Source organism: Ailuropoda melanoleuca, chromosome 13, assembly GCF_002007445.2.
Source record: "Ailuropoda melanoleuca isolate Jingjing chromosome 13, ASM200744v2, whole genome shotgun sequence".
NCBI classification, from domain to species: domain Eukaryota; kingdom Metazoa; phylum Chordata; class Mammalia; order Carnivora; family Ursidae; genus Ailuropoda; species Ailuropoda melanoleuca.
Window position 1 is genome coordinate 34,792,813 of NC_048230.1, and position 13,849 is coordinate 34,806,661.

Sequence of the window (13,849 nt, forward strand, 5' to 3'; positions counted from 1 at the left end):
AATAGTACATTATTTAATCCCTGAAAAACTCCCTCAAAACAAATACTGACTGAAGTCAGATCATACTTGCAATTTACATACATCCTTTTGGGAATCAAAGAACAGGTTAACAGACATACTTCTCCTCCTTTGCAATTTTACGGCTTAAAGACATGCTTGGAAAGATTTCACAGTAATCTTAAACTGCTGCTTAATAACACTCAAATCAAGTAAATAGCAGCTTTTTTTTTTTTTTTTTTTTTACTATATTCAGTATAAGAAATAAGATCTCAAAGTTCAGTATAAGAAATAAGATCTCAAAGTTTAGGCAGTATTTATGCTTTTCAAATATTAAAACATATAACAGACATACCTTTATGAAACAAATCAGACAACCCAGAAGTGGATAGACTGGAATGACTATGGAAAAGGTATAATGGAGAACAGCCGTAACTGCATATCCCATAAAGAACGTTATTTCAGTGATTGCAATGCAAGCCAATGCTGTCTAAAGAAAAAAATGAGAAAACAAGTGAAAAAGTATTTAGCAATTTCCTACAAACTCACTTGCAAGTTTGTGCCTTGGCATTTAAAATGTCTTCTAACCTCTAATGAAACATGGAACCAGAGATTATACTTAGCCGGGAGGCACCAAGCCCAGCTGTCTGCTGCTGGCGTCCTCGCCATTGAGTTCTTAAATGCCTTCAGTACCATCCCTTCGTGGAATGGATGATGCAGAAGGCAAACACACACACAGACAGATGCTGCCAGCTGTCTACCTAAGTTCTGTGCTTGGAAAAGACACAATAACATTTGAACATAATCCTGAAAGAGTTCATGACATTCAGGTAAGCAACTATGAAAAGCTGGGGTGAAATAATACAAAACATGACTTACCACAGAATAGATAAATGACCAAAACTCTTTGGTATTCAAAATTTTTTTAAAAGTGAAGGAAGTAACATAGGTAAAGAGAATGACTGATGGAACATAACCAATAAGGCAAAAAACCTGTAAAACAGAAACATATATTTTATGTAAAAATATGAATAGCTAGCAGTATATATGCTACAAAAGACCAGTTGTATCAAAATATTAAGGAATGATTATTCTTCAAATTTTATTGCTCAACCAATCACTCCACAAACTGAAATTGTAGTTACTTGAAGAATTACCATGCACATTTTTCCTAAATCAGTAAAACTCATACTTTTAACTACGTGTTAACACAATCCTGAATAAATAATTTACGCTGAACACTATTTGTAGTTCTTTTTTATGCCAACCAAAATGTTATCTCTAATCACGTTATAAAAACAAGTATACTAGCTGGTTACAACTTTATCCTTCTCAATCAACTATTAGCTACCATTTCAGTATACAGCACTCAATGCATTTGGTAACTATTTAAGAAAAACATTTATAAATTTATAAGGCAGAAATTAATATGTATAGTCAGTATAATCCCTGGCAGAATGATAAAATTACTTTCAGTAACCCCAACATCACCTAGTTCTATTTTCCCTTTTTCCTAATATAAATCATTCACGTGAAGGGTCTAGTATCAGTCATGTACATGTGAACATGAATGCAAGCCATACTCTTCCTTAGTATTTAAAGTGATATTTTAAATTACGGAATAAAAGAGCCTTTTTGTGAAATTACTTTCAGGCATAGAGACAAGGAAGACATTTTAAGGAAGGACTGTTTAATTATTCCTGATTACACACAAGTAGGCAGTCTACAGAAATGCCTACAGTCTCAAGGCATTATTTTATACTGATAGCTAGTTGTTGTTTTTAAAAATCACTTAACAGTCATATAAATTGCATTATCAGTATCACATACAATAATTAAAATAGATACTGGTTCTACTTTCCATAAAAAAATTAATATCCAATTTACTTGATGAACCACTTGTCATGTGTATAAATACTTAGTTTTTTAAATAACATTTCACTTATAAATAGGATGAGTACAAGTAATGTTAACTTACCACAGAAAGGAACTTCACAGCATAAAAATATAATCCATAATGAAAGGCAAATAAACTTCCTAGCATCAAAATAAGAACAAGAAAAAATAAGGGGATATCAACAATAGCTTGTCCAATCCAATATGCAGATGGCAAAAGTCCTGAAAGTTTAAGTTGGGTATATGCTTTGATCTACAAAACAAAAAGAGGGAGGAGGGAAAATGGATTAAAATTATAAACATTTTACACCCAAAAAACTCTAGCAAATTATTGTAGAACTCTTAATTTTACATCAACAAAACAATACAGGTCACATTCCAGGTCTCTAGGTAATAAAAATCCTCGTACAATTAAATATATTTCATATAGTCTTTAATTTGGCTCAGTTCTGCAATGTACAATTTTGACAAAATTTTTCAGCATCAGAATACAGTACAGCTAAGAAACACAAAACTAAAATAAAGCAAAAGGTGTCAAGGGGGTTATAGCAATAGAAGGGATCTCTGTGGTGAAGCCACTGTCCTCCTGTATCTTGACTGTATCAACGTCAATATCCCAGGATTTTACTATTATACCACAGTTTTACAAGATGTTATTATTGAGGTGAAGTAAGATACGGAGGATCTCACTATATTCTTTCTTACCACCTAATATGAATCTACAATAATCTCTAAATAAAAATCTGAATTAAAAAACATTTAAGTTGAAACAAAAAAGAGAAAAATGCAATTGTCTAGTAAGTTTCATATGTGAGTGGTGGTTGTATGGGTTTTTTTTAAATTTTCTTATGCTTTTCTACATTTTTTTTTTAAGAATTTATTTATTTGAGAGAGAAAGAGTGCACAGTGGGTGGGGAGCGGCAGAAGGAGAGGGAGAAGCAGACTCCCTGCTGAGCAGGGAGCCCACGTGGGACTCGATGATCCCAGGACTCCGAGATCATGACCTGAGCTGAAGGCAAACGCTTAACTGACTGAGCCACCAGGCGTCCCTTTCCTACATTTTCTAAATTAGAACAACGAATATATATAACAGAAAAAAATGAATATATTTTTAAAATATCTCCTGAGACTCATGTATTACTTTTCCACTAAAGAAAATTATTAAAATATGTAATTGTCTGCCTCTCATTATTTGTCACACTGGGTAAATTAATTTAGACAAATCTGCTTCCACTGACCTAAGAAGACATGCGGAGAATGAGAATTTTGATTAGAGGAGTAAGAGAGGGACAAGGTCGGCAGCGTGGAAGGGTGGAAGGCTTTGAACAGCCAAGGGACCGTACGAGAGCACCATGTGCCTGAGGACAGAAGAGAAAGGAGCAGAAAAGAAAGTAAAAAGGATACCGAACCACCTCTGTACACAAAGCAATTTTTCGTAGGCTCTGGTGATCACAATCATTATCTACGTATTTTTTTCATTTAGCAAAAATTAAGTACCTTGTACATTCAACACATTCCATTAAAGGTAAAGGGGGAGAGGCAGGTTAGTGTACCAATTACGAACATAAGGATCTACTACTTAAATGAGATGAGACAACGTGGGCACATGATATGACCACTCCCATCCCTACTTCTTGACCTATAAATAAAGTCGGTAACACAAAACTTACATCACAATGTTGTAAGGATTAAAAGATGTAACTTTTGAAGCATGTGACAGGGACTCAAGTAATAAATGATAGTTATTACTATTACTACAGTAAGTATGTGTATTCTCCATTTACTTACTCCTAAAATATAAGTCTTGCGCTCATGCAAAATAGGTTATTGTTTTGTATGAGATTTCTTACTAACAAACTTTACCTGTAATTCTAACTCAATCATTACCTTATGATTCTCTGCATTTTCCATGGCAAAGTAAGGCGGCATTGCAGTAACAATGATTCCCAGTAAAGCTGCTTGAAAATACAGCTCAATTTTAAAAACTATGTCTGTAATTCCCTGAAAAATAATCACAGAGTAAGAAATGAAACTGAGAATCACTTTATATCATCTTAGTACTTTCTAAATGAAAGACTATCAAAACCTCTGAAGAAACACATCAGAATACCTATCCTAGGCATAGTCTATATGACAAAACAGGAGGCAAGTTAACAGGCAGTAAGTTACAGGACCAACTCAGCCACTTACTAAGTAGCTACATAATCCTGAGCAAATCGTATTTCCATTTTCTTATCTATAACACAGAATAACAGGGCATTTAAATTAAGCTTTACCATTTAATTAAAAATAATAATGTACATGAAAAAGCAGTTAATGTCCACCAGCAGTCCTATGCAATGAACAGGGCCATGTCAGAATGATGTTTGATGCTTTCATTGGTCGCTGGGACTATGAGCCATTTGGGATCTTGGGGCCTTCTTTCTTTTGAAAAAGCTGTACTTTGGAACAAACTCAGCCTCATATGAAACAGGAATTTCTTCTCTCCAGCGCGGGGGGGGGGGGGGCTATAATTCCCACAGGCCTTAAAGGTCCCAAGCTGCCCCAAAGATCCAAGTACAGAAGGAAACTTTTCCAGACAACTAAACAGCTGGTGCCCCAAATACAAACTACCCAGAACCAAGTGCACTGTATTACCCCCACCCTCAACAGGTACAACAGTCTTCTGGAGGGTGGGAGAGACAATGAAATCTAGAACTGATGTAGTGACGGATGCAGAACTCTATGAACATAATAAAAATCAGCGGATTGAAATGAGTTAATAGTGTATGAAGTGTATCTCAATAAAAATGTTAAAAAGTATAGCAATAGAAAGCAAAAATGCTATGACAGAAAGATATTTTCCATTTATTTTTCAGTATGTGAAAAATAAAACATTAGGGTGAGAGAAAAATGTTGACTATTTTTCTGAAAACTTAATTTTCACATTTATAACCCAATAGTTATAAAATGACTAGAGGAAAAAATGACTGTATGAACAACTTCTCAAGTTTCTTTCAATACCCCAAAATAAGAGATTTTAAATGGACAATATTCATTTTTTAAATTATCTTAATTTTCTTGTATGATTAATACAAAAAATACTTACTCTTTATAAAAATATCAGTACCAAGACAGAACCTCCTTGACCTTGAAGCAAACTAACCCTGGGCACTACTAAACCCAGATGTAAAGTATCCCCAATTCAAGTTTTAGTAAGACTAAGAACTGCCACATGATGAACATCTACATATTTCCCTTATATTAGCCCTTGGCTTTTATTATACACAGGTGCGTGCAAACACACACACACACACACACACACACACACACACACACACACTTTTTAAAGTTTGCTTACTTGAAAGAACGGGGTATTCCAGACCTGGATGCTTTCGGTCTCATTTAAATGATAAAGATAATAATTACTGATAATATTCATTAATACAGGTAAAGAACAAACCATAGTACTGTTGAAAACAGCTGTAAAAACATAGTCCTACAATTTAAAAAAAGAGAGCGTTATTACATACCATATATAAATACACTGCTACTATGTACTAAGTTTTTCTCACAGACTAAGGAAATCCTCAATAAAAGTTGATTCAACAAACTATAGAAATAATATTCAATAGATAAAAATAGATAAAGACAACCTGGTTTGGAGTCTATAAATATTTTGGCATTTTAAACAAAAATATAACACAAAGATTAAATTTTTAATAGTTTTATTTATTGGTCATCCACCAGGTCATAAAATACATTATAAACACAGCAGCTATGCCCAAAAGTAAATTCTAATTTCCAACTAATGAGGTCAAATCAGCAAATGATCAATTTTAGAGAAAATATCTTAGTTTTCTATAACTCTCAAATAGGTATTCACTCACATATATTACTCTTACCTTTTCCAAATACATCACATTTAAAGCTGCACTATGGGGAGCAGCAGACACATAGTCACTGTCATTAAACATTGTCACCACTATGTTCTGGTTTGTGAAAAAGCTAGTAAGATCGCTGATATCAGAGTCTGATATGAGAAAATAAGCAAATAATAAAGAATCAGTTTAAATAAGAAACAGACACAGACTTTTAATAACATTGGAGAGAGCTTTTTTAAAAAAAGATTATCTTCATTACATACGACATGATTAAGAATACCGGCTCTGGAGCCAGTCAGCCTGGATTCAGATCCAAGTCAATATATACACAGGCTTTAGTTATTTTTTTTAGAGATTTGTTCCGTTTTTGTCTTTTTTTTTTAAGATTTTATTTATTTATTTGACAGAGAGAGAGACAGCCAGTGAGAGAGGGAACACAGGAAGGGGGAGTGGGAGAGGAAGACGCAGGCTCCCAGCGGAGGAGCCTGATGTGGGGCTTGATCCCAGGACTCTGGGATCACGCCCTGAGCTGAAGGCAGACGCTTAACTACTGAGCCACCCAGGCACCCCTATACACAGGCTTTAAACACAGAACCTGGCACAGTAATTGCATAAATTTTAGCTCCTGCTGCTGCTACTATTGTTACATTGAAATTTAACCTATAATACTCACATGAAATTTGGTTAAATTGTCAGAATAAAAATCTGGCAATTTTCTGTAATAAGAGGGCCTGCTAGGCTCAGAAACGTAGACCCAAGCAGGGTGTGGAGTCAGGTAATACCACTTCTTAGAGGATTTCTGTGTGCTTTGAGCAGACAAATTTTATAAATGTCAATTGCCTTAACTGCCTTAAAATATTAAAACACATAATCAGGTCTCCATCTACATTCTTTAAATTGCCTGGAGCCAAGGGAAAGATTATGAATCCTGTCCGAGGTTTAAATCTATACCAACAAGTCTGATGAATGGAAACTGCTCCCCCTCCATCTTCAGAAAAGCCAGAAGGGACAAATGTGACTGAGAGAAATCAAAATCAAGCAAAGGAAACAACTATCAGTAATTAAAAATGGTATGGCAGGTGGATCAGACTCAGCACCAAACTTGAGTATCAGAGAGACTGGTGCTTTTAGTGCTTGCTTTTTTAGATACATTTACTCCTGACCTAGTATCTCAAATGATCTCTCTTCTCTAACTTGCCACAGTGGCTCTGTACTCTAGAGAAGAGAGCTACATTATAACTGCAGGAACTATATCACCTGTGATACAAAAAGCTTTGCAAGGAGGATCAGATATGCTCCAATATAGACACATAGAAGCCAGTAATTTCCAAAGGAAACATGGCTTTATTTAGTACCAAAAAGGCCTAGGAAGATATAGGGTACATATGTAAGCAATTCTAGAAATACTAAAAAATAACAAAAGGGACAAAACTTTGAAAATACTAGTATTTCTGCAGATCAGTGAGAGTGAACTCAAAACAAAATGATTTGAGATACGTATACAATTTCCCAAACACACAAAACATGTCACTATATAAGAGTATAAGGCTCTATGCAGCACTATATTTTACCAACATGAAATGTGTATTAAAATCAAAACAAAAATTCTAATGAAAGAAACAAATTATAAAACATCACTTTTTCTACTCAAGTAGTTGTCATGAAATATATCGTTTCTCCAAAAGAACAAAGATTATATAATAAACTGAGTCACATTTTAATAGTGATGATTTTTTTTTTAAGATTTATTTATTTATTTATTTGACAGAGAGAGAAAGAGAGACAGCCAGTGAGAGAGGGAACACAGCAGGGGGAGTGGGAGAGGAAGAAGCAGGCTTCCCAGTGGAGCAGGACTCCTGGGATCATGCCCTGGGCCGAAGGCAGATGCTTAACAACTGAGCCACCCAGGTGCCCCAAAAGTGATGATTTTAAGAGTTATTTATAATCATCCCTAACTACGATTATTATCTAAACTGGCCAAAGCTCTTCAGTTAATAGTGAATCAAAAAGGAAAGATACTAGAATATAGGTAAATGTTGGAAAATATTAAACCCCAAAGAGTTTGTGAGTTATATAAATGATTATATTAAATACAATTTTCTAACCTATTGCAGCAAGATAAGCAAATAAAGTTGCCCCTGTTTTGCTGTAAATTTGCCAGAGTTAGCTAACCTTGATTTACTCTTCAAGAACCTTGGGACTATAAACTATCTATGCAGATGAGAGATTCTGTAGGAACTGTTCATATATGAATGAAATTTTATATAAGGTTTTATTATTTTGAAAAGCAGAATCTGATGTCAATTTTTTTTACTTGTTCTGAGTCTTGCTCAAGACCATAGTTCTTAATTTTTTTCATATTTGACAACTATGTAATTAAGAATAATCAACAGCAAATTCAAAAATATTCATAATCAATTTAATGTATTTGATTAGAAATATTTATATTTAATGCAATTTTTCTTAATTCTAATTTTTCACAGTCCTTGAAAAATTACCTAAACATTTCTATTTAGACATCTAACTGCATAAATATTACATACTGAAACACTTTCTAAAGGTGTTTCAACTTAAGTTTATTTTGCTTGTCATAAATTTAAATATGAAACACACTACTCTAAGAATATGTTGCTACCATTAAAAAAGGAAATCTTAATATCATAAACAGTATAAGGTTAGTTTTAAAAACTGTAATCTACACTTAACCAAAATTTCATTTCTGTAATATATTACTCAGCATCAACAAGTAGTTTTTAAAACTTAGATTTGTACAGACCATGCCTTTACCTTACATCTATTTCTAAAATCCCAACTTCTGACCTATACCCCACACCCCATGCCCCAACCAACACACATTCACAGACCTTCACACACTCTCACCAGTAGAATTTTGAAGAAGCAGACTTGTTTTGTATTTATGAGGTTTATCTCCAGGTTTTAAGAAATATAAGTCCGGAACAAGTTTCATGGGAACCACAGCATTTTTAAAAGAGCGATGTACCAAAAACATAAAAATCTGAACTGCGAAAAAAATTAAAAGCAGAAGCAACCTGAAAGGAAAAAAATAAAACAGCAAAGGGCACATTAATATGTAAATCTATTTTTAAAAATTCTCCTTCGAATAACAGTCAAAAGTACACATGTGAAAAAAAAGAGAAAGAGAGAGACAGAGGAGAGAAAAGAAAAACCTGAAAGAAAACAGCACTTGGGAATAGAATTTCTACTCTCCAAAATGAGCTCATGACAATACCGGACAGAAAGCCGGTATTCAATGACAAAATTAAAAGTTATGAAACTAAGATCAGAGTCATCCTGAAACTTTTATAGGGTATGTAAACTTGTGCTTATAGTTCTTTAAGAACCAGATATTATGCCACATTTACAGGTCTATTGTCCTGAGGGAACTACTCTATTTCCTGTCCTATGTTTTAACTATTTACTCTCCTATGTTTTAGGAAAGTTACAACACAAAAAAAAAGGAATTAGATACAGAGAAGGAAACAAAAATACAGGGAACCTTTGTTTTGTTTTTAAATACAGTGAAACTCTGAATGACTGATATCTTTGAAATGTCATCCACACCATATTAATTTCCATTGTTCCTCTAGAGAGAGGCAAAACGAATATACTACAGTCAGTTACAAGGATCATTATTTGCTGTTGGTCAAGTACATAATTCTATTATCTATTCAAAATGCCCTTCTATCTGGAAGACAGATATCCTTTGGTCTTATCCTACAAAATATTTGCTACATTTATGGATAGGTGAAATAGCAAGTGGGTAGAGAGAGCTTAGATTACCACATTTAGCATTTTATAATTTTCAGAAACCCTTTGATTTTTAAAAAATTGCTCTTTTAAATTGTTGTAAGTATACCGAATCAGCATTTTCAAAAGCATACTGCATTAAACCTTAGTTCCATAATCAGTTAATAGGTGTTTTACGTTAAAAAATTCATGATTAAACAGTATTTGGAAACTCTAGATTTAACAAAATTGAAGCAATTTCTTTACTATAGAACCTCTTATGAGTTTCCATATGCTAATAACTCCTTAAGACAGGAAAAATAAGATATAGTATTTCCAAAATGCGCAGATGGTCAAAGGCATATTTGGAATACTTTTTGATAGGAACTGAATGTTTGTGTCACCCCCCACCCTTGCAATTTATACGCTGAAGCCCTAAACCCCTGTGCGATGGTATTAGGAATAAGGCCTTTGAAGAGGTAATCAGAATTAGATGAAGTCATGAGCATAGAACCCTTGAGATGGGATTAGTGCCCTTCTAACAGACATCAGAGAGCTTGTTCTCTGTCTCCTGTGCATCAACAAAGAAAGTCATATGAGCACACAGCAAGACAATGGCCCATCTCTGCAAGCCAGGAAGACTGCCCTGAGGACTAATTTTGTGCCTTAATCTGATTTCCAACTCTCCAAAACCATGATAAAATAAGTCTCTGTTGTTCAAGCCACCCAAGTCTATGTTATTTTGTTATGGCAGTCTAAACTAAGACTTTTATTATTTTTCAGGGAGTATTTTAGGAGAGTAGTGTTCAATTAAATAAACTGAAACATGTTGATTTACATAAATATTTTTCTTTTAGTAATGCTGAGACCAGAATATATAAGACCCTTGACTGACATTTCTTTGATACTGAATAAACTAGGGCAAAAAAGCAAATGAATTCAGCATATCTCAAGCATGTAACAATATTCTTGGTTATTAAATTTTATTTCTACTGTCATTAGGGATCTAACAAGATCAGTTTGTGTTACATGAAAATATTTAATGTTATGTCCCAATAATTGAAAGTCTAGCACCCATGGGAACCTGAGAGAGGTAAAGCAAAGTTGAAAAGATATCATTTTGATCCCAGTTCTACAAGCTATAAAGCCTTCTTTGTATTTCCGTTTCTTTACCTGATACAGAGATAAAACGTACTCTTCCTGCTGTTTACAAAAAGCAGTTATTCATATGGTAACACATACAAAACAACTGTGTAAAATATAATTGCAAAACAAAATTTAAATAGTGATAATAATTCAAAAATTACACAATTGAAGAATATTATGACAGTCCCTCATTTAGATGAGACAAAAAATGCTACTTTAAAAAAAGAAAGCTCTAGTGGTATTCAAAGAAATCGCTAAATGCATAATTCTTTTCTCTGACATTGTGAAGTTATAGTCTTAATCTTTCAAAAATACATAGATTTACATATGTCTACACTTAAAAAATTAAGATGACAAACTGAATTTGTAGCCTTAAAAAAACAACTCATCAGGCAGGAAAGTGATCATACTTACACTGATCTTACTGATTTACTTTCCCGTTTCAAGGTAAGCAAATGAAACTTTGCTATTGTATACACCTGCTGTTTCCAAAGGCTCATGGTGCTCACAAGAGAAGCCTTGGTTTCAGAAAGAATAAGTAAGCTCTGCTCCATTTCATCAAAAGATTTTGAATCCATTTCTTCCTCTGGTGGTTGCTGAGTAAATACACTATAATCTATTTGCCAAAACAAAACAAAGGCAGAAAATTATGGGATAGTCCTTAAAAGAATGAAAATCTTTCCGAGGCATGTAAATTTTAAAGCAGCACACATCTGGTGGTGATGTAGGACAAACAGAACTCTCATATACTTTGGCAATGTTATTAAAACTGAACACATGCATATCTTATACCCATAGGTATAAATGCAACGAAGATACATACATAGGTCCACCAAAACACATATACAAGAATATTCTTACTAGCTACCTGTCAAGAATAGCCATAAACTGGGAAGAACCCCAAGTGTATATTAACAGGGTAACGCATAAGTTGTGAAATACTCTTAGAATAGAATAGTCTAAAACAATGAAATGGAATAAACTACTATACAACTACAGTAGTTCAAACCTTATAAACATATTTTAGGTAAAAGAAACCAGACACAAAAGAGACATACACATGATTTTTTTAAAAGATTTTATTTATTTATTTGACAGAGAGAGAATACAAGTGGGGAGGAGGGGGAGCAGGAGAAGGCTTCCCGCTGAGCAGGGAGCCCGATGTGGGGCTCGACCCCAGGACCCTGAGATCATGACCTGAGCCGAAGGCAGACTCATAATGGACTGAGCCACCCAGGCACCCCCATACTAAATGATTTATTCCATGAGACCAAACACATATAAAATTAATCAATGAGGATGCGTTCTACATCCTGACTTCTAACTTCCTCTATTTCTATGTCTACACCTTTATCTCTACTAAATTTTATCAAACTGGACATGTCCAAATTTGACACCTTGTTCTCTCTCCAATTATGTAAGATCTAAAACTTTTATGTGAACTTTCTCTAACTACAGTCTGATATCACATCCTCATCATAAACCTGACTTTTGTCCTTTCTCCCCGTTTGAGAGAAACATCCTGTTTCCTTCACCCTCCTGACCCACCACCACCACCATCTCGCTAACTTTCAATCGTAAGAAAAGTTTTCTCAACACACATTCTCACCTTAAAGTTCACAGAACCAGCTTTGACCTTTACCACACCACTGAAATGGATACTGTCAAGGTCACCACTGACTTCCACACTATCAAAGCCCTCACTGTCTTCCCTGTTACCAAAACCATCTTTTCTGTTCTTATCTTATTCTTCACAGCAATCAGCAAATAAGTGATCACCTCCTCTTTCCTAAAACACTATTTTGTCTGGGCTTTTACATCTCCTTTTGTGAAGAGAGAAAATGCAAAGATGGGTCCTTCTCAGTCAGCCTTACCGGCCCTTCATCACTCAACCTCAGGGCTTGCCTGTCCATTCTTCATCTGTTCTCTTTCCCAGAGTAATTTCATCCAAACCCATGGTACCATCTATCTGAGTAACTCCAGAATTTATATCTTCAGCCCCAACATCTTCACTCAGCTTCACATGTGTTAATCCAACTGCCCACTGTACACCACCACCTGGATGTCCAATGAGCATCTCAAACAATATACCCAAAATTCGTGCCGGGATTCCTCCTTTCCACAAACTTGTTCCTCCCCCACTCTCAGGAAATGGCAATTCCTTTTTTTTTTTTTTAAGATTTTATTTATGTATTTGACAGAGAGAGACAGGCAGTGAGAGTGGGAACACAAGCATGGGGAGTGGGAGAGGAAGAAGCAGGCTCACAGCGGAGGAGCCCGATGCGGGGCTCGATCCCAGAACGCCGGGATCACACCCTGAGTGGAAGGCAGATACCCAACGACTGAGCCACCCAGGCGCCCCAGGAAATGGCAATTCCATTCCCAATTCTCAAGCAAAAAGCTTAGGAATTATTCTTGATTCTTCCTTTTCCCTAACACCTGACAATCCATCAGCAAGTCATCACCAGTACCATGAATATAATCCAAGTCTATTCTGTTTCCCTATTTTCACAACCACCCTATTTCAAGCTAAGATTAAGTATAATAGTTTCCTAACAGTCTTCCTGCTTTCACACTTCCTTTATAATCTACTCATCATTTAACAATCAGAATGCATTTTTAATTTTTTTATTATTAATTTATTTTCTTACTTTTTTTGGGAGGAGAGGGGGCAAAGGAAGAGGGAGAGAGAACCATAAGCAGGCTCCACATCCAGTGCAGAGCCAGATGAGGGGCTCAATCTCACGACCCTGAGATCATGACCTGAGCTGCAATCAAAGAGTCGGACGCTTAACCAACTGAGCCACCCAGGCACCCCCAGAATGCATTTTTTTTTAAAGATTTTATTTATTTATTTGACAGAGATAGAGACGGCCTGCGAGAGAGGGAACACAAGCAGGGGGAGTGGGAGAGGAAGAAGCAGGCTCATAGCAGAGGAGCCTGATGTGGGCCTCGATCCCAGAACGCCGGGATCACGCCCTGAGCCGAAGGCAGACGCTTAACTGCTGTGCCACCCAGGCGCCCCCCAGAATGCATTTTTTAAACATGCAAATCAGATCATGTTACTCCTTTGCTTTAGAATTCTCAATAGCTTCATATTGCACTAAGAAAACAAATTCTTTTCCAGATATTCAAAGACTAAACATGATCTGGCCCCTGGCCCTCCCCTCTAACCTCTCTTTGGCTCTCTAAACTCTATC

General features: G+C 35.4%; 1 protein-coding gene across 2 annotated transcripts in view; it reads right to left on the bottom strand.

Annotated features, from left to right (window-relative positions):
• ABCA5 (ATP binding cassette subfamily A member 5) overlaps nucleotides 1–13,849 on the bottom strand; it is a 70,132-nt gene that overhangs the window by 17,842 nt on the left and 38,441 nt on the right. For both annotated transcript variants that reach the window (XM_034641177.1, XM_019804841.2), the window contains 8 exons: nucleotides 11,064–11,265; nucleotides 8,637–8,806; nucleotides 5,778–5,905; nucleotides 5,234–5,371; nucleotides 3,781–3,894; nucleotides 1,976–2,146; nucleotides 877–990; nucleotides 353–487 (listed from right to left, as the gene is read on the bottom strand). In XM_034641177.1, the coding sequence (XP_034497068.1) occupies nucleotides 353–487; nucleotides 877–990; nucleotides 1,976–2,146; nucleotides 3,781–3,894; nucleotides 5,234–5,371; nucleotides 5,778–5,905; nucleotides 8,637–8,806; nucleotides 11,064–11,265 (1,172 nt within the window). The remainder of the gene's footprint in view (nucleotides 1–352; nucleotides 488–876; nucleotides 991–1,975; nucleotides 2,147–3,780; nucleotides 3,895–5,233; nucleotides 5,372–5,777; nucleotides 5,906–8,636; nucleotides 8,807–11,063; nucleotides 11,266–13,849) is intronic.